Source organism: Homarus americanus, unplaced genomic scaffold (genome assembly GCF_018991925.1).
Source record: "Homarus americanus isolate GMGI-L3 unplaced genomic scaffold, GMGI_Hamer_2.0 scaffold36117, whole genome shotgun sequence".
NCBI classification, from domain to species: Eukaryota; Metazoa; Arthropoda; class Malacostraca; order Decapoda; family Nephropidae; genus Homarus; species Homarus americanus.
Genome location: NW_024716501.1, coordinates 433306 through 457485, shown reverse-complemented (window position 1 = coordinate 457485; position 24180 = coordinate 433306). Strand labels below are relative to the sequence as shown.

General features: G+C 35.0%; 1 protein-coding gene across 4 annotated transcripts in view; it reads left to right on the top strand.

The window, feature by feature from the left end:
- LOC121858143 (tudor domain-containing protein 7B-like) overlaps positions 1-24180 on the top strand; it is a 102543-nt gene that overhangs the window by 11524 nt on the left and 66839 nt on the right. For all 4 annotated transcript variants that reach the window (XR_006087367.1, XM_042354372.1, XM_042354371.1 and 1 more), the window contains exons 4-13: positions 1044-1169; positions 2224-2607; positions 3662-3832; positions 4867-5028; positions 5992-6162; positions 7103-7242; positions 8524-8641; positions 13633-13780; positions 14323-14426; positions 23045-23272. Coding sequence is in view for 3 of the 4 variants with exons in the window: in XM_042354372.1 (XP_042210306.1) it covers positions 1044-1169; positions 2224-2607; positions 3662-3832; positions 4867-5028; positions 5992-6162; positions 7103-7242; positions 8524-8641; positions 13633-13780; positions 14323-14426; positions 23045-23272 (1752 nt within the window). In the remaining variant the exon portion in view is untranslated. The remainder of the gene's footprint in view (positions 1-1043; positions 1170-2223; positions 2608-3661; positions 3833-4866; positions 5029-5991; positions 6163-7102; positions 7243-8523; positions 8642-13632; positions 13781-14322; positions 14427-23044; positions 23273-24180) is intronic.

Below are 24180 nucleotides of genomic sequence, written 5' to 3'. Positions count from 1 at the left end.
GCTTAAATGATTGTTGACGATAAACCCATTACCAACAACATGCTGGGCGACTATAGTCTGTTCATTATGGAACTGTCAAATTTGAGCAAGAAATATAGTGCTGAAAATCTAGATTTATGAAAGAAATACAATAGATGCATCCAAGAAAATGAAGCTTAAATGGGAAAATACATTTCAAAAGTTAGTTAAGGAAGCTGATGATTTAGCACAAAAAGGAGACAAAGAAAGAAAACTGCCTACTTGTCAATCCATTACATTAAATCCAAGGTCCTTGGAAGTTAAAAGTGTTTTGGAAGATACAGTTAATAAAATTGTAAAACTTGAAGATGAATTGAAAAAATAAAAATTCATGTTGCACTGTTGTTACAGGACATCTCATTGAATTCCCACAGCCTGTCATGCCTAGCTTCTTTGCCAATTAAATGCCAATTAAAGTACTGTGTGCACTCAATCAATCCAAGTACTGTCCTCATATCTGAGGGTTGGCAACCACAGTCTCCACTATCTGCACGGAGTGTATTTAAAGACCAGATTTGCTTTTTCATTAATGTACTGTTCTATGGACTTTTTTTCCCTCAAATTGCATTGTTCATGTGTGAGTTATATTTTTATATTTTGTTTACATAGGGTAGCTTGTGTTCAGTTATTGTGAACTATTGTTTGTTGAATTCATATAATAAGCTGATAAAAAATAAAGTTGGGTGGAAAGTGAAAGCTATAAGGGGAGGCCTCAAGTCCTTACAGTATTACTGTTAAAAAATTCGTTTTACTAGTTTTCACCCTCATTGGGCTGTCCTGAAGGATTTAATTTTATTCAGTTTTGGTCATTTACTTAGTTATAATGCATTAGTCACATTTCATTATAAAGTTAGTTGATAAAATTTATCTTAGCCATTTTTGGTAGTGTTCCATTGTTGTTAACTCCTAATTTGGAACGGAAAAATCTTTCTTGGGTCTCATATTTTCCAATTAAGTGATCCCATACTGGTATTAAAATGTCTATATTCATCATGAGACATGGCTACTTTCTCTATTTTAAACAGGTTGCGACCTTAAAAAATCGAGGTGGGATTCTCTATGTGCAAATGGTGAATGATAAAAGCGTGGACAACATCCTGAAAATGGTACGAGAACAGAAAACTTCAAGGGGATCTCGAAAACATTTTAAGGTACAGTACGTTATGTTCATAAATTTACTAATAAATTGTTTATTGGTGCTAGAGCAAATTTGATTATGGTAAGTGTTGTTATCCAAAATTATTTTGTTTGATTATTTTCACATACTGTACTACTGTACAATATTTGTGTAGATGTCTAAAGGTAAAAAAAATACTGGAAAAGTTGCCAATTTCAGTATTACTGGGAGGTAGAGTGGGAGGAATAGACTACAGACCGGTTGAACAATACATGTAAGAAAATCAAAGTGAAATGCTTTTGATTACCGTGCTGTATGTACTGTCATTTTTGAGAAAGAAAAAACACTACCCCTCAAATTAATGTACCATATAGGTATCCTTCATGTAAAACAACTTCACTTAACATAGTTTCATTATAATGTAGCTGTTAATTTAGGGAAAATGGTGAGAAAGACGTTGGCTTAGTGTTTCTTACTGTTCACCTTGTTTCAAATCTCATCCAGTTTCTTTCAAAGTACTGTACAGGTATAAAATTATTACTGTACTGGACTGCATGTACAGTATTTCACTAATGTTTATTATTGGTTTATAATTATTGTGTACACCTAATTTTTTTATTTTTATTAAAACATGTTTTGTGGTAATGTATTTCAAGATATTTGGGAAATATTTATTTATATATTTTTTTGTAGGAGTATCTCAGATTTTGTAATGGGAGTCTATGGGAAAATTTGCTTTGATTTATGAAAAATTGACTTATGAAAGGTTTTTCAGGAACAGAACTCTTACAAAATTGGGAATGCCTGTTATTGGATTTTAACTGATTTTGAAATGGTAAATTAGGAGGGAATATGCTTTCTAATTAACAGGCACCTTCCCTTTGCCTTTCACCTTTGTTTTCTGAAAATTAGAGATCATGCCAGGAATAAAATTTGGTTGGCATAGATTAGCTTTCCATCAAGGTTTCACCACTGAAAACTAATCATAAAAGAAAATTTATGAAATTAAGTGAATTTTATTAATTTTTTACATGATTTTTATTCTTTTACTTGTGCTGTGTAGTATAATTTCAGGATTTCCATTACAGCCTGCACGTCAGCCAAGAGGTCCATCTGCTTGGCAACCAGGAGCACCTCGTGTCGGCCCACGTTATGGACCCCCAGTAGATGGGGCTTTTAGAGTCAGAAGGGGACGCACTGAGCTAGCTCCTAAACCAAACAATCCAAAGCCAAATAATTTACCTGGACCAAAGCATCCTCTAATCCCAAATATACCTTATTCAGCTTCTCATATTGCAGCTTCAAAACAGCATCCTACCTTCAAACCTAATCTACCTCTACAATCTGAAACAACTGAAGCTAAACACAGTAACCAGGCCTTGAAACCTGGACAGTACTATAATGATGGAAACTGGAATATTCCTCGTACCATCCGAGGAAACCAAGAAAAGCAGTTTGCTCCATATTATGTGGTGAGAATTTTCTTTATACAGGTATAAATAAAAGTTGGTATAGGTTCCCAGAGTGGAGTGTATAAGGGGTTGACATATTCCATCATTCTGTTCAATTGTAGTTGAAATATTATGAAATGTTAATATCAATACAGTACATTTAGGCAGATGTCATATTATCATAATTGTCTTATATCTCAAGTGTTATCCAGTTATCTCGACATCATGATTGTTTACAGTGTTTACAGTAATGTAGGTTTTTTTTTATAGATACAATATTGGAGTGAAACTTAGAAGTGTGGTAATGGAGAGCAGAGAAAGTAATAAATATCTATTTCGTACTCTGGAACTATAACGTAACAGTTTTGTAGATAAATTATCTGTTTTAATTTACAATATAGAGGTATTAAGAAACCACTCATTTTTTTACTCCCTGTCATACATAAGCTGTACACAATTGTCTGAAGTTGGTTGCTTTTCTACCTCTCTTTCTTTTCATTTGGGTAATAACTCCACCCACTTCTGTTTTCTGGTACCAGAGGAATGGGAGCGAGCATATGCATAAAGTATTTTGTCAAACAGAATTGAGATGCAGCCCAAGTACATATGCTAATTAGTGTGTAAAAAGGATGAGAAAGGGTGACAGTATAGTCAGTCTCTGCAATAATCTTATTTAGCTTTGCACACCAGCATCCAGATGCTCAAAAATCACAAGCTGTCTTCAATATTGAGACTTGTACTTACTCTTTACTCATGGAGTTTAACAGGCTTTTTGTGTGATTGGTGTAAATAAGTGGGCCATAATTTCAGTAATGTCTTCTGTTATTCCATGGGTCAGTAAATATGATGAATTAATTTATGAATATCAAAATGAAAATCTGGCTTCTGAATTACCTATCTAGGTACTGAAAAGAAAGAGACCTAATTACAGAAAAAATGCTACCAGCAGTAACTTTGAATTGTTCCCAGTCTGATTTTATAGCAACTTCAGGAATATCTTCTCTTCCAACAGTTTCCCTATCATGTAATAGAAGTGAATTTTTTTATACTGTACTGTACTATATTTCTCCAACAGGTTCCACCACGTTTCACCAATAATGCCAAAAATACGGAAAGTAAACCAATAGAAAAGACAAATAAACAGAAGTTACAAGAGGAGGTGCAGAAATTAAATGAAGAACAAAAGCCTGTCTTTCGCACAATTCCTTGGGGAAAAAAGAAGCAGAACTGGTTGTCTACTGTGAGCGTAAGTTATAGTTTGTAAAGCACAGTACATGTTAGCTCATATAGCTGTCAGCCATTACTAATACGATGGTCAATAAGTAATGAGACAAATGAATATAACTGCAGAAGTAATGATTCAATATTAATGATCACAGACCTATTTTTCCACATAATCTCTCTCTGCAGCTACTCACTTACACCATCTTTCTACGAGCTCGAAAAATTCTTTCGGCTGACTCCGTAACCAATTTCGGGTATCTCTCTTCAACTTTTCATTGTTCGAAAAATGTTTTCCACATTGTGTACGACGTTGTGTACTGTACCAACACTGGCATTCAAATCTGTCGCAATTTGTTCAATTGTAATTTGTCGGTTTCCCCTAATTTTCCACTTAATGTTCTGCTGCAATGTGGGTATTGAAACTTCGACAGATTTTCTGGCATGATCTTCATCCACAGTGCTTGTTACACCATTCTTGAATTGTTCAACCCACTTGTCAATGTTCGCTTGGCTGATGCAGTTGCTTCCATATTGAAGTGACAATCTGTGGTTAATTTTGCTTAGTTTTATCCCTTCCAAATTTAAATTAACGAATAACAGAGTCCTTTTCCTTCCAAAGTTACAAAATTCAAGCAGAGCGTTCATTGTTAATGCAACACTTACTCGAGACAAATCAATTGAACTGACTAAACAAATGGATGAAGATGTATCTTATGCATGTCTGAACATGGTCGTTGTGCTTGTCCTACCCTTTGCCATCTACATCAAAAGTCTCGTTACTTATTGAATGACCCTCGTATATATACAATATACAGTACAGTACAGTATATATATATATATATATATATATATATATATATATATATATATATATATATATATATATATATATATATATATATATATATATATATATATATATATATATATATATATAAAACAAAAGCTGTTGCATTGTCAGGGATGTAATTACCACAATCAGTCAATGAATCATTATCTAAGTTCCACATATCCATATCATCTAGACACACTAATGTATTTTTTTTTTGTCTGTAGATTGGTAAGATAAAAGTGAGCAGCTACCCAGAGGAGATGGAAAGACCTGAGGATGCAGAAGAGTTGGTGGCTAAAAATGCATTGCCATTAATTCAGCAACTTATTAAACAAAGCCTTCCCATCACAACTAATCTTGAAGTATCCCTCCAAAGGGTTAAAGTGGTATGTACAGTAATGTTTGGGAGAGTGCATCTGTGCATGACTGTGTTGTAGGATTGTGTGGATAAATCACAAAAATCAGGATATAGTACTCATATGTGTGCCTTTTGCTTTATTTATTGGCAAAGGCTTAGTGGTTAGTACAGTATAGTGATGGAGACTAATTGCCACTACGTATACAGTATATATATAGTGGAGTCTTGATAATCTGCAGGTTAAGTACCAGAAGATATTGTAAATTATCAAATCACAAATTATAGTTTAATTGCTTTAAATGGAAGTACAGCTCAGTACTGAAATTAGTTTGGTTCCAGAGATCAAGAAATACACATAAACTGTAACAAAATTGTTTTGATAAATAGTAAACATCATACATAAAAAAAATGCAGTAACACATAAATATTGTGCAAAAAATAGTTCTGCTTAACATAAACAGCTCCTTTCCTCTCATAATTTTGTGTTATGCCAATACATCAACATGGAGATGAGACCACATTATGTAAAAAAAAAATTAAAAATTTAATACCACACAATAACTCTTCTGGGGTTAAGTGTGGGATTTTATTTATATATTTTATTTATTTATTTTATTTATTTATTTATTTTATTTTTTTACATTTATTACTCTGATTACTATGTTTTATTAACCTAGTACTAATTTAACCTAAATAATATGGGAATTATGGTGAAATTAGATAATGTTTTAATGAGGTCAGACGGGCACCGAGCGCTCGGGAATGAGGGTGGGGGTGACAAATTCTCCCGAGTTAGATTTCTTGGAGGTAAAAGTGATTTTTTTCACTGTTATTTTTGGGATGAGACCTTGGTACTCATAATATGTAGGTGGTAAGACTAGTGGCTGGAATCAGTATTGGATATTTTCATTAACATGGTAACAGTTCAAAGAATTTTAGCCCTTTTTTTTTTTTTTTTTTTTTATATAATTAATGTTTTTGATCATTGCAGCTATTAAAAAAAGAAAACATGTGGTGGCCACGGGTACAAGAGCTTTATCAAGATAAGTACCAGGAGCAGTTGCCTGAAGACTACTTTCAGAAGATCCAAAATCATGACAACTGTGGCATCTTCGTTGAAAATCTCTGCTCTGATCGTTGGGTTCTCAGGCTGGCAGAAGAGGTAAGCTACCATTTATTCCTTATTTTTTGCATGCATGTAATATTGCCTCATATTTTCTTGTTTCTTTACCAAACCTGGCTTAGAATACAGCAGAAGTTAACTTGTGGACGCATCAATTTTGCAACATTTTCTCTGGACATCAGTTGTGCACTACTAGCTGCTTATGAAAGCAATAGCCTATTCATGCACTTAACCAAACAGCAACCTCTGATCCTACCATCAGATTCAAAGAAGAGTTACAACAAATTGTTTATTGAAAGAATGTTGAACATTTAGAGTTTAACAAGCAACTTGCTTGTCAGAACCTCCTCTATTGTCATCCACTGTACAGTATTTGATTTGATTATCATCTTCATGTTTATTGTTGTGCATCCCATGACAGCATAATATATGACTGTGCTCCTCAGATCTGACAGATGTGATGATTATTCACCGCTACTGGTTTTCTTTCACAGATAAACAGCCTTTTTGATATATACATAATGGCAAAGTGCTCCTTTTACTATAATTAAAATGAATCGGGTAACACACGAGTTGACATTACTGGTTAGCAAAAGTAAGGCCTCATCACAAGATTAATGGTGAGTTCCTGAGCACATATTCGTAGAGAAAATAGCCTAAGATTCCCCCAACTACTTTTAATTAGATAATGCCTTCAGAATAGTTATGAAGGGACTGTTCCACTTTGATGGTACTGGATAGTTTTCATGTATGAATCCTGGGGAACGTTCACTAGGATACCTCAAGATTGTACAATTTCTGTAATGAGACTTTTAAGTATTGCTTTTCATAGTATTGGATTTGTTTAAATTTATTTACTGAAGCATAATACTGTATTGTACAAGGCTCTTGTACATGTTTCCTTATAATTTCTGTAATATTTCTGTAACTGGAATAATATATGTACTGTAATCATAATGGGTAATTGTTCTATCTTCAGGTGAATCAAGTTCAACCATCCAGTGTGCTTCCAGAGTCTGGTCATTGTAATGTTCTGCCACAAGAGAAACAACAATATCATGGTCAACCACATCTTCATTCTCCTAAAATGAGTGAAGAACTATGTGCAAGTACTAGAAAGTAAGCAGTTTCATTTTCTCAAATTTGTTTTCAAGTTTGGAATATTTGTATACAGTATCTAAGATTGAAAAAAAAATTTAATTTTATATCATATGCATTTTAGGAGATTCATGCCACTAATGCATGCCCTGGCAGAGTTTACATTTCTCCAATAGATGCTGGTATTTTATATGTGGTAAGACATATTATCCAGGCAGGTACTACATTGTGCTGCGCAAAAACTCTCACCCAATGAAACTGGGCCTTATCATTGCTTTGAACACTTAACACTCTAATTAAAAACCGTAAGAAATGTATACAACAAAGTATAAAATCAATCCTGATTAAGTTAAAAACAATTTTTTTTTTTTTTTTTTTTAAATCCTGAATAGTGTCTCTCTCTTTTTGCAATGATTGTTCAAACAATAACTGATCCAAATGGGCATCATACAGTTACGTATACACCTCATACGATATGAACGCTTCAACCGTAGCCTACTCACCACAGTGATGACTATTGAGAGGTGCATATGATAACAATCTGTTTAAATATTTAATTTCATTATTTTATACTGTATATAGCTTCTCGGGTGACTCGGGTCACAGCTTTATTAAGCCAATTGTTTATCCAAACTCTCTCTCTCTCTCTCTCTCTCTCTCTCTCTCTCTCTCTGTGTACGTTCATCCAAAATAAATTCAGCATCTAAGTGTATGGTTATATCTATTAATAAAAGAATTATAATTTGTCAGATTATCCAATGAATATGAATACTTTGCCCAAGAATTTGAATAGGAATGCAAATACTAGGATTTATAATAATAATGTATTCAAATACCCTGAAATGCTATATTCAAATGCATTCAAATACAAATACTCCATCCCTGCTCCCAGGTCCCAAGCATTCCAGATAAATGGTTCCATACCTGCATATCCTCTCTCCCTTTCCTAATCATTATTTTCGTTTCTACATTTTATTTTCTCATCCTGTTTGGTTCCATTCAGAACATCTTGTTTTTTAGTTTTGACAACTGCACCATATATTTTTTTTCTTTTCTTTTATATCCTTTCATTATTCTCTTTATGCTCCTTAATACAATCTTTGCATGAGGTTTATCATTAATATGAGCTGTCATATAAAGTAATAAAGACTGGACTTATGTTTTCATGTGTAAAAGATGTTGCGATAACATTATTATCCATTTTTTTTTCCAAGAATTGTTTTTCTTTCATGATATGAACATACTGTATTACCTTATATTTCATCCTGTCTGTTTCACTGTATATATTCTTTTACTTTTCAGAGAAGAACCACAATTGCCACCAATAAAACTCCCCTGTGGGAATTTTTGGGATATCTTGGTTATACACGTTGAAGACTTTAATTGCGTGAATTTCCGTCTAGTTGGACCTGAATACACTGTAAGTTAGAAAAAAGTCCCTTTCTATAATAGACAATATGGTATTAGTTCAGAGTTCAATATTTCTAAATTATTATTAGGTAATGTACAGCACAGTGGTCCCTCAATTAACGAACACAGTTGGTTCCACAGAGTCATTCGTTAACCGAAAATTTTGTTAACTGAATCTATTCTTTCAGTGGGATATTGGGTAATTGGTTCCAACTCACAGGAAAAGTATACATACAAAGTACTGTATACCAGTAATAGAATTAACAAAACATTAAATATAAACTAATTACAGTACTGTACTGTACAGTATACTGTACAATAATAAACGAAAACAATGGAATACTGTATTTTAACTTACTTTGAGGTGTATATGTCGTATTCCCGGCAGCTTTGTTTACTTATCAAACAACTGATTGTAGAGGCAGTCAATGATGACATGCCATATTCTTTACAGAGTTCATTGGTTCTAATGCCTTCTTCATGTTTCATAATAATTTCTGCACTGTATATTATCAATATGTTAACCAAATTTCAGAATGACTAATAATTTTAATGTAAAAATATTCAAGAGACCAACAAACTCGATGTTCACTGTAAACAAAGTTAAACTGAGAAGCGTTGGTGGGTGATTTGATCAGCTGATGGGCACACAAAAACTGTTCCCTGTACAGTATATATTATCAATATGTTAATTAAATTTCAGAATGACCAATAATTTTAATATAAAAAATGCAAAAACATTCAAGAGCACAACTTTCTTGATATTTACTCCACTGGAAACGAATGTAAACATAGAACCAATTACTGTATTGGTGGACTAGCCAATCAGCTGATGTGCACAACAAAGCGTGTTTCTCATTAGGCTGTCGTTAATCGAAGTTTTGTTCATTAATGGAACTGAAAATCCCTATGGGAGCTAATTCGTTAACCGAAATTTCGTAAATTGAACCGTTCTTTAATCGAGGGACCACTGCACTTTGAAATAGGTGGTAGACTTCTTGATATCAGTATTTCTCTGGGAGAAGTGAGTTAGGTTTCCTTTCTTTGACTGATGATCCTTTTATTAGGCCACATTGACAATGCAGTAACTCTTGCTTGTCTGTTACGTCTTCAAATTTCATTTGCTCTTTATGGTAATTGCTATTTCCCTGCAAGTATGTCTCTCTTTTTTGTGTGCTTGCAAGTTTCAGAGTTTCATTTTTTTTTTTTTTTTTTTTTTAACTATATCGTATGTGTGTGCTTGCTTAAGTGCCCATACTGGAATGAGGAAATAAGCAGTTAACACTCGAATGAAAAGATGCTTCAGTGAGGTCTGTCAGACCACGTGGAACTTAATACATGGAGAAATATGCAAAGCTGTCCGAGGGAAGACACGAAAGATCCCTGTAGAATAAAAAATTTTACAATTTATAAAAGCCCTTAAATCTTGTTGTGGCCTCCAGTTTGAGAACCAGTGCAGTTAGTCTAACACTATTAGAACAGATGCTGTGAATAAAAGTTTAAACACTTTTTTGCTAACCATAAATATTTTCGCCCGTGCCCGTGGTCTAAGTGTAGTCAGAGGATGTTTGCCCATGGGAGATGAGATACATAGTTTAGAGTCGAGATGAAATACGTAGTTTAGACTCGAGGAAAACTTTTCTCGGCACCCAGAATCATTCCGGGGATGTGTGATAGTGTCTGTCCGTCTGAGGTGCTTAGTTTAGACCCAGAAACTTTTCCCAGTATCCTGTACTTAGAAAAATTCTGGGGATGTGGGATTTTTTCCAGCTTTGTGAAAGTCGTCTCATTACCCGGATATCTCCCATTCCCGAAAGAGCTCTGCACCCATTGTTCTGCCTAACGGGGATAAAACTGTAGTGTATTATGCACGTGCATATATATAATGGTTTATTTATTAATCAGTTGTCTTATTCAACAAGTATCAAAATCAAGCCATCATGTATCACTTAAAGGTAACAAATACTGTTATGAATGTATCTCCATATCAATTACTATACAGTACAATATAGTAGATTCGCAACTTACGCGAGGGTTACGCTCCTGGGACCTTACGTAAAGCCAAAAAATGCGTAAAGCCAGAAACACTCTTAAAAATCCCCTAAATCTCCCTTATATCACTATATATATGTACATATGCACTAGATGGGGGAGGTGAGGTGATGCATTGTGACAGTGGGCACCAAATGTCTAGTGGGTAGTACTGTATTTATTTATCTGTCCTTTAGAGTGACTTTAAAGCTTTTCTCTCAGAAAATGTCACTGAACTAACCTGCGAGAATAAAACTTACATTGCTGGGATTCTTGTAAGACAATGATTAATTTTAATATAAACATGCTATAGTTTGCAACTAGACATAAAAATTTTAATAATTATTTAGTACATTTGAGTACATGTACAGTACAGCTTTGCCCTTAGGACAGTGTGTGCATGTAAATGAGTAAAAATAAATGAAGAAAGCTACGTATATCAAGCCAAAAATATTAGTTGAAAAACTTTATGTAGACAGACCTGTGTTGTTGTTTTGAGATTATTCATCCCCTTCCAACGTCACCGTGGGGGGATCATCAAGGTCGGATAACGATGCAGGGGAGGATGTGGGCAGCTCAAGGTCACTGTGAGAAGTTGAGGGTGTTGGCTGATTTGCTGACGATGTTGATGCTGAGGTTTTCTTAAAGAACATGGTGATGGGAAGCTGTTGTTGTTGTTTCTTAAGCTACTGGTACATATTCTTATACTGAGCCATAAGGCTCCATAGAGGGGTCATACTCAGACACATAAGTTTTCAAGTGCTCGGTCACCTGAAACACTTCACTAAACTTGTGTATATCCCAACATGCTGGCTCTTCTTGTTCTTCATCATCGTCGTCACCACCGCAGTCTTCTTCATCCACTCTCATTATTTCCTCCAACTCGGCATCAGCCAGAGTTTCCCTGTGCCCTTCAGTTAACTCCTCGATTTACTACTCGACCATGTTTTCAAACCCATCACCGCTTACAGCCCTGGCCACTGTCATAATGTGCTTAACTTAAGAGTTGATCGTAGGGAATCCTTTGAAGTAATGCACACAGTCACTCCACAGTGCCTGCCAACACAAATTAACCGACTGGTTTCAGTGCACCCATGGCCTCCTTCATAAAAGTGATGCAATTGGCAATGCTGAATTCCTTCCAGTATGCCATAACACTTATCAGTGCCGTCCTCCATGGCGTTGCGAATGTGGACGAAGGTTAGGTGTGCAAACGCTGCCTTAAAACACTGAATCATGCCCTGGTCGAGAGGCTGGAGGATGGAGGTGGTGTAGGGTGGAAGGACCACTACCTCGACATAATCCTGTGCGATTTTATGGCATCCGGGTGGCCTGGTGCGTTGTCAACGACTAGCAACACCTTGAAAGTCAGGCCCAGCTTCTCTAGGTAGCTCTTTACCTCAGGGATAAAACATTTGTGGAACCACTCAAAGAAAAACATTGCTGTCACCCAGGTTTTCTTGTTTGACTGCCAGTAGACGGGGAAGAGATTCTTATTTTTTCCCTTCAGAGCACGATGGTTGGCAAACCTATAAATCATGCCTGACTTGATCATATGCCCTGCTGCATTGCCACATAGGAGGGTGATGCGGTCCTTCGCAGCCTTAAACCCCGGGGCCTGCTTCTCAGACTTGGAAATGTAGGTTATGATTGGCATTTCTTCCAAAACAAACCTGTTTTGTTGAAGACCTGCTCTGGAAGATATCCATTTTCCTCAATCAATTTCCTGAATTCGTCTGGGAACACCCGTGCTGCTGCCTCGTCCGCTGATGTCGATTCGCCAGTGATTAAAATATTTTTCAGGTTGAAACGCTTCCTGAAACTGTTGAGCCAACCAGCACTGGCTTTAAAATTCTTCTCAGAGCTGGTGGATGCTTTGCCCTGAGGAACCTCAGATTTAAACTGGTCATAAAGACTCGGTGCCTTCTCCCTGAGCATGTTGCTGTCGATGGGGACACGTTTCTGGTTCGTACCCTCTACCCAGATGTTTAATGACTTCTCCACCTTCACTAGAGTTACAACTCTAACCTGGCTCGTTACCTTAACAGTAAATGAGGCACTTGTAGATACGGTATCACGAATTTCCTTCTCCCGAATCTTAACGTACCTCACGCTTGATTTGTTGCATCCGTACCTCTGTGCTGCCACTTTTCTTCCAGGGTCATCACAGAGCGTAGTTTCTTCACTGGAAGACCAGAGGCAGAGGTTGGCTTGTGTTTGGGCATTATGAACGAGTATGAGAGAGTTTTAAGCACACTAAATTGACACACACGAGAGGCAGGTGTTACCCCAACTGTACCCACACTGCAACTGAAGACAAAGAGATGGGATGGCGGGGTGGAACTTTGGCGGGCTAGTGTTTGGCACACTTATGACCCATTTTGAAAATTTTGACTTTGAAATTGGAAATTGTAACCTAATTCCCGGGGTAATCCATGTATAGTTGAAATCGTGTAAGAAAAATACACGTCAGTTGCAAGTCTACTGTACAGTTTTCTGATTTGGTGAAAGCTATCTTTCTAAGAACACAACCTGAGCTTTAAAGAGGTATTACTGTACATGTTAGAATGCATATGTGTACTGTACCTCTAATTACTTTAATTCTTTTTGGGGAAAAATTCCTCGGTATAAAACATTTCACTAAAAGTCGCATTTCTTTGGAACACGTTCCCGACGCATAATGAAGACCCCCCTGTACAGCTTTAGGAATTGTTTCATATAAAGTAGAATATCCTTTGAAAAAAAAAAGTGGGGGGGGGGGATGAACATGTAAAATATCCATGGATGTTATTGTGAGAGCAGCAGAAGAATTATGTACTACATATGATACAAAACTGTAATTCATGTATTAATCTAGGGAAGGAGACTAAGGTTTATGGCTTTAACGTTGTTACCATTAACACTCCTAACTCCCCCAAAATATACCATATTCCACCTATTTTTTAATGTAGATAATATTTTTTTTTTCAGGGTGCACATGATGACTTAGTAACAGATATGGAGCTATATTATATGGAAGAAAAGAATCTTTCTCCTGTTACTGGTCCAAGCGTAGGTGGAATATATGCAGCGGGTCACGAGGAGTCATGGTTCAGAGTGAAGGTGCTAAGTATTTCTGGTGGGTAAAAACTCTCATGGCTATACTGTATGGGTTTAGCTGACATCAATTTTGTATTGTTTTTCTTTGGACTAGGAATGTAGTTCTTTTAACCCCATAAAGTACAGGGATTGAAATATGTTATATTCATTTGGATGTTAGAAAATATATATATTTTTTATCTCTTGTTTGACCATATTTTATCTCAGTACTCTGCTGATTTATTCATATACCCAAATCTCCAGTGCTATCCCAGCCATCCTAATCCTGGAGTTTAGTAAACTTAGTACAGTATATTCATGTTGTACCGCATTGTCTACCATTGTCTTTTAAAAATCATTGCTTTACCTTTTCTACATATTCTCCCAGTTGCTGTTTTATGTTGCAACCATAAAATTTTTCTTCGTTTATCTAGTCTTAACTTTTCTCTCAATCTTTAATGTTACTTATCACACCGTCTATATTATTTTAAGCCTCCTCATTTACCATTTCTTAAAATTTTTGTGTTACTTGGCTACAGTTTGAATTTGGGCAAAATAACCAAAGTTATTTTTCTCTCTAAGGTGATAAAGTCATGGTCCTCTTCATGGATCATGGAGACAAGGAAGAAATAGATCTGACAAAGCTGCACCACCTTCAGAAGAGATTTTTTTATCTTCCACCACAGGTAAAATAAAATTTGTCTCATGTTATCCTTTGGATTATGTGCATTAGATATAGTCTTGCAAGTCATTACAGAATTATAAGTGTGCTTATCTGTAACCAATGTGTCTATAAGTTTAGAATAAATTGTATCAGTAAAATTTTGCACAAATTTTATCTGATCACCTTAAATACATGTGCAGTACTTCACTGATTTACATTATTCATATTCTCTCAAGCTTCAGTTCCTTCATGGATCAACTTCTGCATACCTATTCCATCTCCCAGTCATTCATCTCATTGCAATATTATGGGCAAATGATTGATATGCAGTAGACAGCAAGATCTTTTATTTCGCGAGAAATATAGACTGGAAAAATTGCGCCAAATTCAAATTCGTTAAATGCAAATACATAAACTACTGGGAAATATAACAATATAGACTGGCCACTCTACATCAACCTCCAATTTTCCCATTTATAACCTCCAAATGATACAAATTCTGCCTTTATTGACCTGATTGTGCTTTCCGGAAACTAGTTTTTAGGCCTTCCTCATGTAACTTAATCACATGCTTATCCTGCATTGAGTACTTGGCAAACTTAACTCCCTTATGATAGTTCTGCTTCTCCTTTTCCTTATTTGGCCGCTTAGGTGGGTCTTTCCCACCCTCACTAGCACCAGTAGGACCCCCAGTAGAGGTAGAGGCCATTATCTTAACTCGACAGGTGGAAGCACCACCCAAAAAAGCACACAATAGCAGCCCGGGCGGTCGCTAGGATGGCGTGGGCTACAATGGGATACTTGCGTTCTTGTAAACCTCTTTTTACGTTCACCACCGCCAATTCGATCACCAGAGCGCTTCTTGGAAACATTCTTCTTACCTTCTCTTCCCATATTCATAACTAACACGACAAAATTGGTGAAAACAGTGAAAATCACGGAGCAATCGACAGAAACCGCTCGATTCAACTGATCAGCGCTGGTATAAACCGTTTTATTGGTCCTCACTGTGAAACATTCTTTTTACTTATTCTTTTCATACATTATTTATGGGTAATAACTAAATTTGCAAAAAAAAAGAAAAAATTTAGAGTACCTCTCAAAAAACACTTCACAAACAGTAGACACGAATCAATTGAACATGTGATGTCTAACATGAACTCTATACATTGCATAACCCCGTGCCACGCTTAAAACGTTGAGGATGGAATCGCGCTATAGCCAACATTCGTATGCAAAAGTTCACGTTTTACAAACATCGTTTCCCTATTCATCAATCGCGATACAACCAATTCGCGTTGACAAAACACGAGTTGTAGTAGAAATGACTGTAACTGGTATGAGGGCTGTGATGTCATTCAAGACGGTGGCCAGCATTCAGCTGGCTGGATCTCGTGAAATTCACGATATTTTATGCCAAATATAAGACTTGGTTACATTAGGTAGTGCTCGCGAAATAAAATTGTGCAAAATATGAGATCTTGCTGTACAGTGTTTGCAAAAATTATTGATCTTAGTTATGTAAAGTATCATCTCTTTTAGCCAGAATCTTCGATCCCTGGAACTCTCCAATACCTAGAATTTTTTGGGAGCATTCTGAGAAATTCTAGGAAAAATTTCTCTTTTCCACATACAGTAAAGCCTTGAATAATGACGGTAATGTGTCCTCCAATATTGCAGTGTAAGGTGAATCATCGTATCGCGAATCAATAATTACCATTAAAATAAAGCAATAATAATGAGTTGCGCTCCCAAGTGTGACCTTTTCATATCTTTTGTGTGGCTTTTAACCCTCTTTCCTCCCAAAACAATAAAATTAATGAAAATTGCAAACTATATTCTTTAAATAATGTTTCTGAATCCTCCTTATGCAATATAAATGAATAATAATATGGTCACACAAGAGGAGGCGGGACGCCATTGCTTTCGTTTGTGTTTACAGCCGGGAGTATGGGACGATGGTTCAACACGAGAAAATTCAGAAAATAAGACCCTGGTTGAAGCTGTATTAAAATTTATGTAAAAAAATGAATATATATGTTTTAAGTAATGTTATTTAATTTTAATAAATGGAGCAATAGAAGTAGCTAACCACTAATGGTAAAGAAAAAAGTGAGATGGATTGGGAATGCCAACATATACGTGAGCATTTAAGGATACTGCGTCATTTATCGTTTAAAGAATATGTACAAAAGATTCATTATTGTTATTACTGGTATGTATTTGATTGAATTAATCTTCATATAAGCGAAATTAACAATACAATTCATTAATAATACGTAGAATATTAAAACACACAAGAGGATAAGAGATGGCAATGTTGTTTTCAGTGTTTACACCCATAATGTCAGTTATCCACCTGAAATTGAAGAAAATAAGACCCTGGTTGTTGTTGTGATAAAATTAATGTAAAAAAATATGTGTTTTAATCAGGGTTGGAAAAAATCATGATTTTTTTTTTTAAATAAAAAAATCGATTTATTTGATTTAAATCGGATTTTTTTTTATTTAAATCGATTTATTTGATTTTTTTACTAATTACATTAAAATAGTATTTTTAAACCATAAAAACAGTATTTTTCAACCAAAGCTTATTTAGGATAATAAACAGAAAATTGGCATCAAGATATTTATGCAGTAGATGTACAGATTGTACCTCTCTAGTCCGGCATTCTGTGGTCCGGAAACTCCCGTGGTCCGTAACGATTTTAGTTTGTCCAATAGGTAGATAGGCAGCTTTTTTTTTTTTTTTTTTTTTATCTGAATTATTATTATTATTACAGGAGTATTAAATTTTTGCCCCTCAGGCCCCAATGTGGGTCAGTGACCTATGCCCGGGTGGGCTAATCCCCTTAAAAAAAAAAACAGCCGCGGGAAATTAAGGTTTGTTTACATCCGGCAGTTCGGCTGCTCTCTCTCTCTCTCTGCTTGTCTATACACAGTACAACATTTAACCCTTCAATATATATGAGCAGTAAATAAGTGTTGCTTTCATATTCTTATGTAGAGTAATGATGATATGTTTTCACATGTGCGCACTTACATACGCGCAGTCTCGCTTTTTTTACCATTAATGGTTAGCTACTTATATTGTTCCATTTATTAACATTAAATAACATTACAGGTACTTCAAACAACCATATTAATTTTTTTACATTAATTTTACTACAGCTAAAATCAGGGTCTTATTTTCTTCAGTTTTATATGTAGAACCAATCAGTCACTGGTTTCGTAAGCTTTAACATTAACAATGCCGGCTGCCGTCTCGTCTCCTTTAATATTCCACGTATTATTAATAAATTGTATTGTTAATTTTGCACACACAAACATTAATTCAATAAAAACAAATTCAGAAACATTAATTAAAATATATATGAACAGTAAATAAGTGTTGCTTTCATATTCTTATGTAATGACGATATGTTTTCACGTGTGCACATTCGCACTTACATACGCGATCTCTCTTTTTTCTTTACCATTATCGTTAGCTACTTCTATTGTTTCATTTATTAACATTAAATAACATTACTTAAAACAACCATATTAATTTTACTTCAGCTACAACCAAGGTCTTATTTTCTTCAGTTTTATATGTAGAACCAGTCAGTCACACGCTTTGTAATCAACGAAAACAATGCTGTCATTTCCTCGTGTGTTTTAATATTCTTCGTATTATTAATGAATTGTATTGCTCATTTTGCACACATAAACATTAATTCAATAAAAAAGACATTCAGTAATAAACAATAATGAATCTTTTGTACATAAGAGAAATGACGCCGTTTACACGATTATGCACGTCGTCTGCACGTTGGCGGGCCATTCAAACCCGTCGAAATTCAAGTTTCCACCGTCAAAATTTGTTTTTATTTATTTTTTTGTGTTCCAATAAAATACGTTAAGAATTAAAAACTAGCGAAATTTGAGAAGCTACTATACGACATTTAACCCTTCAATATGTCTTCAAAGAGACCATGATGCAGAGAAAGTGGTGCTAGTGCTTCCAAGCATAAGCACAAGTCACTATCTATCCAGGAAAAGGGTAAATTTCCATGGTCCGGCACCGGTCAGGTCCCGAGGTTGCAGGACTAGAGAGGTACAACCTGTACCAATGGAATTTAACACAATACTGTAATATTCTTTTGTAAAATAAAAGAAAAATGGTAACATATCTTACATTTGAGTGCACAAATCCAAACGTAATAATGAAATTTAACATAAATGCTCTTATAGGATTACAGTGTTTCAAAAATTAATAACTTAACTTCTTCAAGTCAACAGAATAATATTCTCATTTTGTAAAAAAAATAATACTGGTAACAAGATTATTTTCTTACATTTGTAGGATTATAGTGTACCTGTATTAAGAATTACCGGTAATAACTTCAAGTCAACACAATATTCTCATTCTGTAAACAACAAAAATAGTTCAAAACATTTAAATTAGCTTAGCTGAACATTGAAATGCTCATGTACTGTGACAAGCTTAGATGCCTTTTCCTGTCCTAGGTGATTTCTTACCTTTGAGTGTACAAATCCATATGTGGAAAAAATTCTCTCAACCCTTGCTGATGATGCAACAGCTGTAAATAATTGCCTAGGAATATCCATTACATTTTCTGTCATATTATTGGCAAAATACTGCCACCAAGCAAGGGGTGAGAGAGATTTTACAACATCTTTACCAAAATAGACCTCTTTAAATGGTGCACTTCTTCCATGGAAGGACATTAATGTTGAAAGGAAATGTGGAAGAGACTCGCACACATACTGTTCTGCAATGTCTCGCTGCTCAGGAGTCAGATGTCTGCCCTGATACCTTGGATCTATCACATTAGCTAGAAAATGGGCAGGTGTCAATGCTACTTTGATTCTTTTTTCAAAATTATCCATACCCTTCTTATCTGTTAAATACTCCTTAATATCAGTTTTCAGTTTTACCCAGATTTCTACAGCATCACTTAATAGGGTATGTTCTCTCTGGACACAGTCCAATGCCACAGCAATAGGCTTAAGTCTCTCTAAATAGTCTTCTGCAGTTCTTTTTAATGCCTTATCATTAACTTTCTTTTCAATTTTCTTATCAATGTCTTAACACTATTTTCTTTGCTCACTTTGACAAGGGTCTCCCAGTTCTTTAAATAAGATTCAATAGAATCTGTCGCTGTGTTCCATCGTGTGTCTGATGGCATTACTAGCATTGTTCCTCCTCCTCTTCTATACAAAGATCCTGGGATGTGATGATTTCTGAAGAACTTAATGATTTCAGTAATGTGCTCCTTAATGTTCTTGATTTGCAGGTCTTGTGAAAGCAAATTTAACAGGTGTGCAGAGCAACCATATGTTATAATGGATTTATCTTGTCCGAATTTTTCATTTTTGCCATATTAGCAGCATTATCTGTTACACAGCTTCTTACTGTGCATCCAAATTTGTCTTCACACTTTTTTGTAGCACATTCAGCTAATTTCAACAGATATTCAGCTGTGTGTCTTGATTCTGTGTCTATAGAGTCAACAAGATAAATATGGTTGTCCACTGTTAAAGTTATACATGCTATAGGCTCATTATGGACATTACTCCATCCATCCATGGCCATGCAAACTGTTTACCCACTAAGTTCTTCTGAATAATTCTTAATCACTGCATTGTAGGCTTGATCCAAAAGAGACCCTCCAATTTGATGTCTATTAGGTGGAACATATCCTGGTCTTAGCATTTTAATCATCTTGATAAACTCTTCGTGCTCCACTGTTCGGAAGGGTGAATATGATCAAAGTTTCGCAAAACTGGAGAGAACAGACTATAGTACAGTACATAATTATGTAAATCCAAATAATGATATTAGCCTGCTGCATTGCATATACTTTTCAATCATGTACAGTAGAATAAAAAGAGAAAACAGTTATTAGTAAAAAAATAATTTTGATTTAAATCATGATTTTTTTACTCTGAGTTAAATCGATTTAAATCATGTGATTTAAATCATTTGATTTAAATCATAACAACCCTGGACTTTTAATTAAATTATTTAATGTACATTAGAAGTAGCCACTGATATTCAAGAAAAAAGTGAGAGTGGTAGTGGAATGCCAATGTATACAGTACATGCGCACTCAAGGAAACAGTCATTTATCTTAAGAATATGTACAAAATATTCATTATTGTTTATTACTGATTATATATTTGAATGAATTAATGTTTATATATGTGAAATGAACAATGCAATTCATTAATAATACGCAGAATATTAAAACACAGAAGAGGAGACAAGACGGCATTATTTTCGTGAGTGACGATGGTTCTACACAGGAAACTGAAGAAAATAAGACCCTGGCTGTAGCTGTAGTGAACTTAATGTAAAAAAATTGAATACTTGTATGTATGATTTAAGTAATGTTATTTAATGTTAATGAATGGAACACTAGAAGTAGCTAACCACTAATGGTAAAGAAATAAAGCGAGACGATTGGGAACGCCAATGTATGAACAGTAAGTGTGTACATGTGAAAACATATCGTCATTTCTTTACATATGAATATGAAAGCAACACTTATTTACTGTTCATATATGTTTTAAATAATATTTATGAATGGAAAACAAAAATTCTACTCACGAATGGTGGTAAAGTCTAAAACATAAGGACAGCCAATGAATATTGTGCGAGTTTTTACTCAGATGCCAAAGTCATCAGGTTCAACTCTGGTTGAAGCTGTAGCTTTCCATAAAGCTGTTGCTGAAGCTGTTACTGAACCTGAAGTTGATGTTGAAGCTACTTATGATGCTGAATTTGCTGGTGTAGCTGAAGTTGATGGTTTAGACCTTCAAATAATAAAGCTGTCGAAAGAACCTTGCACAGCTGCTTTCTTTTCTCATTATACATCTTTATGTAGAGGTCATTTGCATTTATTTAAATTTTAATGATTTGTTCTGTTCATGGATCCACTTCAGAAAATATATTAATTGCTTGCTCCATATAATATCCAGAGGCCTCTCACCTTTTTCATATCGTTTTAACACATCTAGTTTCTTGGCTAAGCTCATACACTTTCTATTAGCTTTTGAAACAACACTACCATCACTTGCTCTCTTGCTCATGTTGAATAGGGATGCAAATATGGTGTAAGAAACCTGAGGAAGTTTTTCTCCTTTTCTTGTTCAGATGCGTGAAAACAAAGGGACCGCCAAGCTTCGACTGTTGTTTACTGGCGATGCCCATTACCACTCATTAGCCAAGCAGCTTCTTTGCACAAGGCACTCTTCTTTCTTTTTTACAGTATTTTTTTTTTATAATACATATTGGGATTTAGTTAATATTCATACGAAAATGTAATTTTATTTTATTTTTATTATATTTTGGTCGTAAATACGAATGAAATAAGGACATAAATTGAATTGGGTCCTAAATTAACTAGGGTCTTAAATATGAAAAGTTGTTGGTCGAACTGTTGTTATCAGAGGCTTTACTGTTTTAAAAAAAATTCTGGATGATTGCATCAGCCTATTTCCAAATTTTTCTGTCAATTCATTGGTGCCTAGAGCCTCTCACGAGATTCTCACATTGCCAGTGTGTTTAGCTGTGTGCTAGGGCAGTTGCATCAGTTTCTGCTACATCCTGAAGATAAGAAAACACACACGCGCTACTCTCCCACCCTCCTCGCCCTCCTTCCCTCCCCAACTGTACTTAAAATAATTCTTTAAAACTTTCAATTGTAAAAGTAAAATAGTTTTTCCATGCACTAAGATGAACTTAAACTTATTTTTTGTCTTTTAAGTATATAGCATGAGTCTGGGTGACTGATCAAAGCTTGTGTTTTGCAAACTTGTCATTTTCACAAGTGAATTTTTGAAAGGGAAAAGAGAATAAATGATTGCTAAGTCATCCTAAATGTAATGTTTATAATTAATCGCACATTAATAATTTATATAAAGGGCTAAATATACTTTAAACTTAATAAAACCGATATAATAGCATGAATTTTTTTTTACCAGGGATTTTTGCCAACCCTGCTTCTCACAATCATCCTCTGGGTGACACCAATACTCCAACATTCATACAGCAGATGCTGGGGCTTACTGGCTAGTCAGCTGTTCACGTTATGTAAATAAAGCACCAAGAATTTAATATGACACAATAACTCATCTGGGGTTGAGTGTGGGATTTCTTATAAAAAAATTTTCTTTAGGAAAATTTGATTTATTATGCGATATTGTTTTATTAACCTGGCACCAAATAAACTCAAATAAATGAAAATTATGGTGAAATTGTATCCTGCCATTATAAAGGGATCGTAGGTGTGATGGAACGCTCATGGAGGAGAGGGAGGGGAATATTTTGTTCTCAGTCCAGTCTCTCTGACACAGAATTCACATCCCACTCTTAATTTTTTTTTTTTATAGTTTTATTTTATATATTCTTTATATCTAAGTCACATTAAGAGCATTGAAATATTTCCACAACTTTTACAAGTTTCTTAGGTAAACAAACATTGCAGTAACAGCTGCACATCTGTGAATTATGAATATTTGACTGAAATTTAAAATGAAGTAAATTTGTACATTTCACATTATTGCAACTCCACTGTACACTTAAATTCTCCTGCTCTCTATTAATGCATAAGTTTTGTTTGCTTTTTACAGCACCTTAGATGTTCCCTGGCAGGGCTGGAGTATGCCAGGAGGGACAAGAGTTCATTAGCCCTACTTCAGGACTTGGCTCTTGGACAACCTCTGGTAGCCCAAGTCATTAACCGGCAAGAGCATATTTCTCTCATCCTCTTCAACACTATGACAGATGAAGATATCAATATCAACCAGAAAGTTTCAGATCACCTTCAGCATAATTTTGTAGAACCAACTCTTCCATCTGTAAGTCATAACATGTTACACATAATATGGAATCTGAGCATGAGGAGTGAGATTTTAGGTTTACAGACCCAGTGTTATTTAGAATTAGTTGCTTTTTCAACAAGGTACGTTCTTGTAGTAATTGCAAGCACTGTCTACTAATCATGTGTTTTTATCATGCTATTGTGAGTTTAATCATTAAAAGTACAACAGGCATTGTAATAATAATTGAATAATGAAAACCAGGGTCCCAAATTACTTGGTATGTTTGCAAGTCCTGGCTTCTAATCTTGCAAATGAGGTCTTGGTTCATTTTTTAGCAAGGCAGCTGATTGTCTGGCGGACGGACATATGAAAGTCGCTACAGTATACTGTTCTTTAATATTCAATTATCTTAACCCTTACAAAAAAATTTTGACATCCTCCACCTCGCTGTGTGACATTACATGGTGAGGAGAAGTTTACGTCTCGGAACTTGTTTATCATGTTCGTGTTCTCTTCAAGATAAATACCGGGTATGTTACCAAAGCATTTCACATTCTAATTTTTGCTTTTTCAAGTGTGGAAATCCTCAAAAGATCAATACAGTACAGAATTGTTATTTTTCTTTCAAGATATTTTAATATAATACGATAGACTAAACACCAAAAAACTGAAGTAATTTCACATCTCTGTCTGCCAACCAATCAGCTGCCTTGCTACAAACTGAGCCAAGGCCTTAGTTGCAAGGTTCAAGTGAACAGACTATAAACAGTTCTTTATTTGAAGTTCTGAATTTAATTTATGTTTATGCCTCATATCAATGGTCCATTTGTACACTCATAGACACAGTCATCTGTGAACAATAATGCATTTTACCTTTATTAAATGAGGAAAAACCCTGTAAATTTTAGTGCAGTTCTCATTGATTCCAAGGTCTTGATCACAGG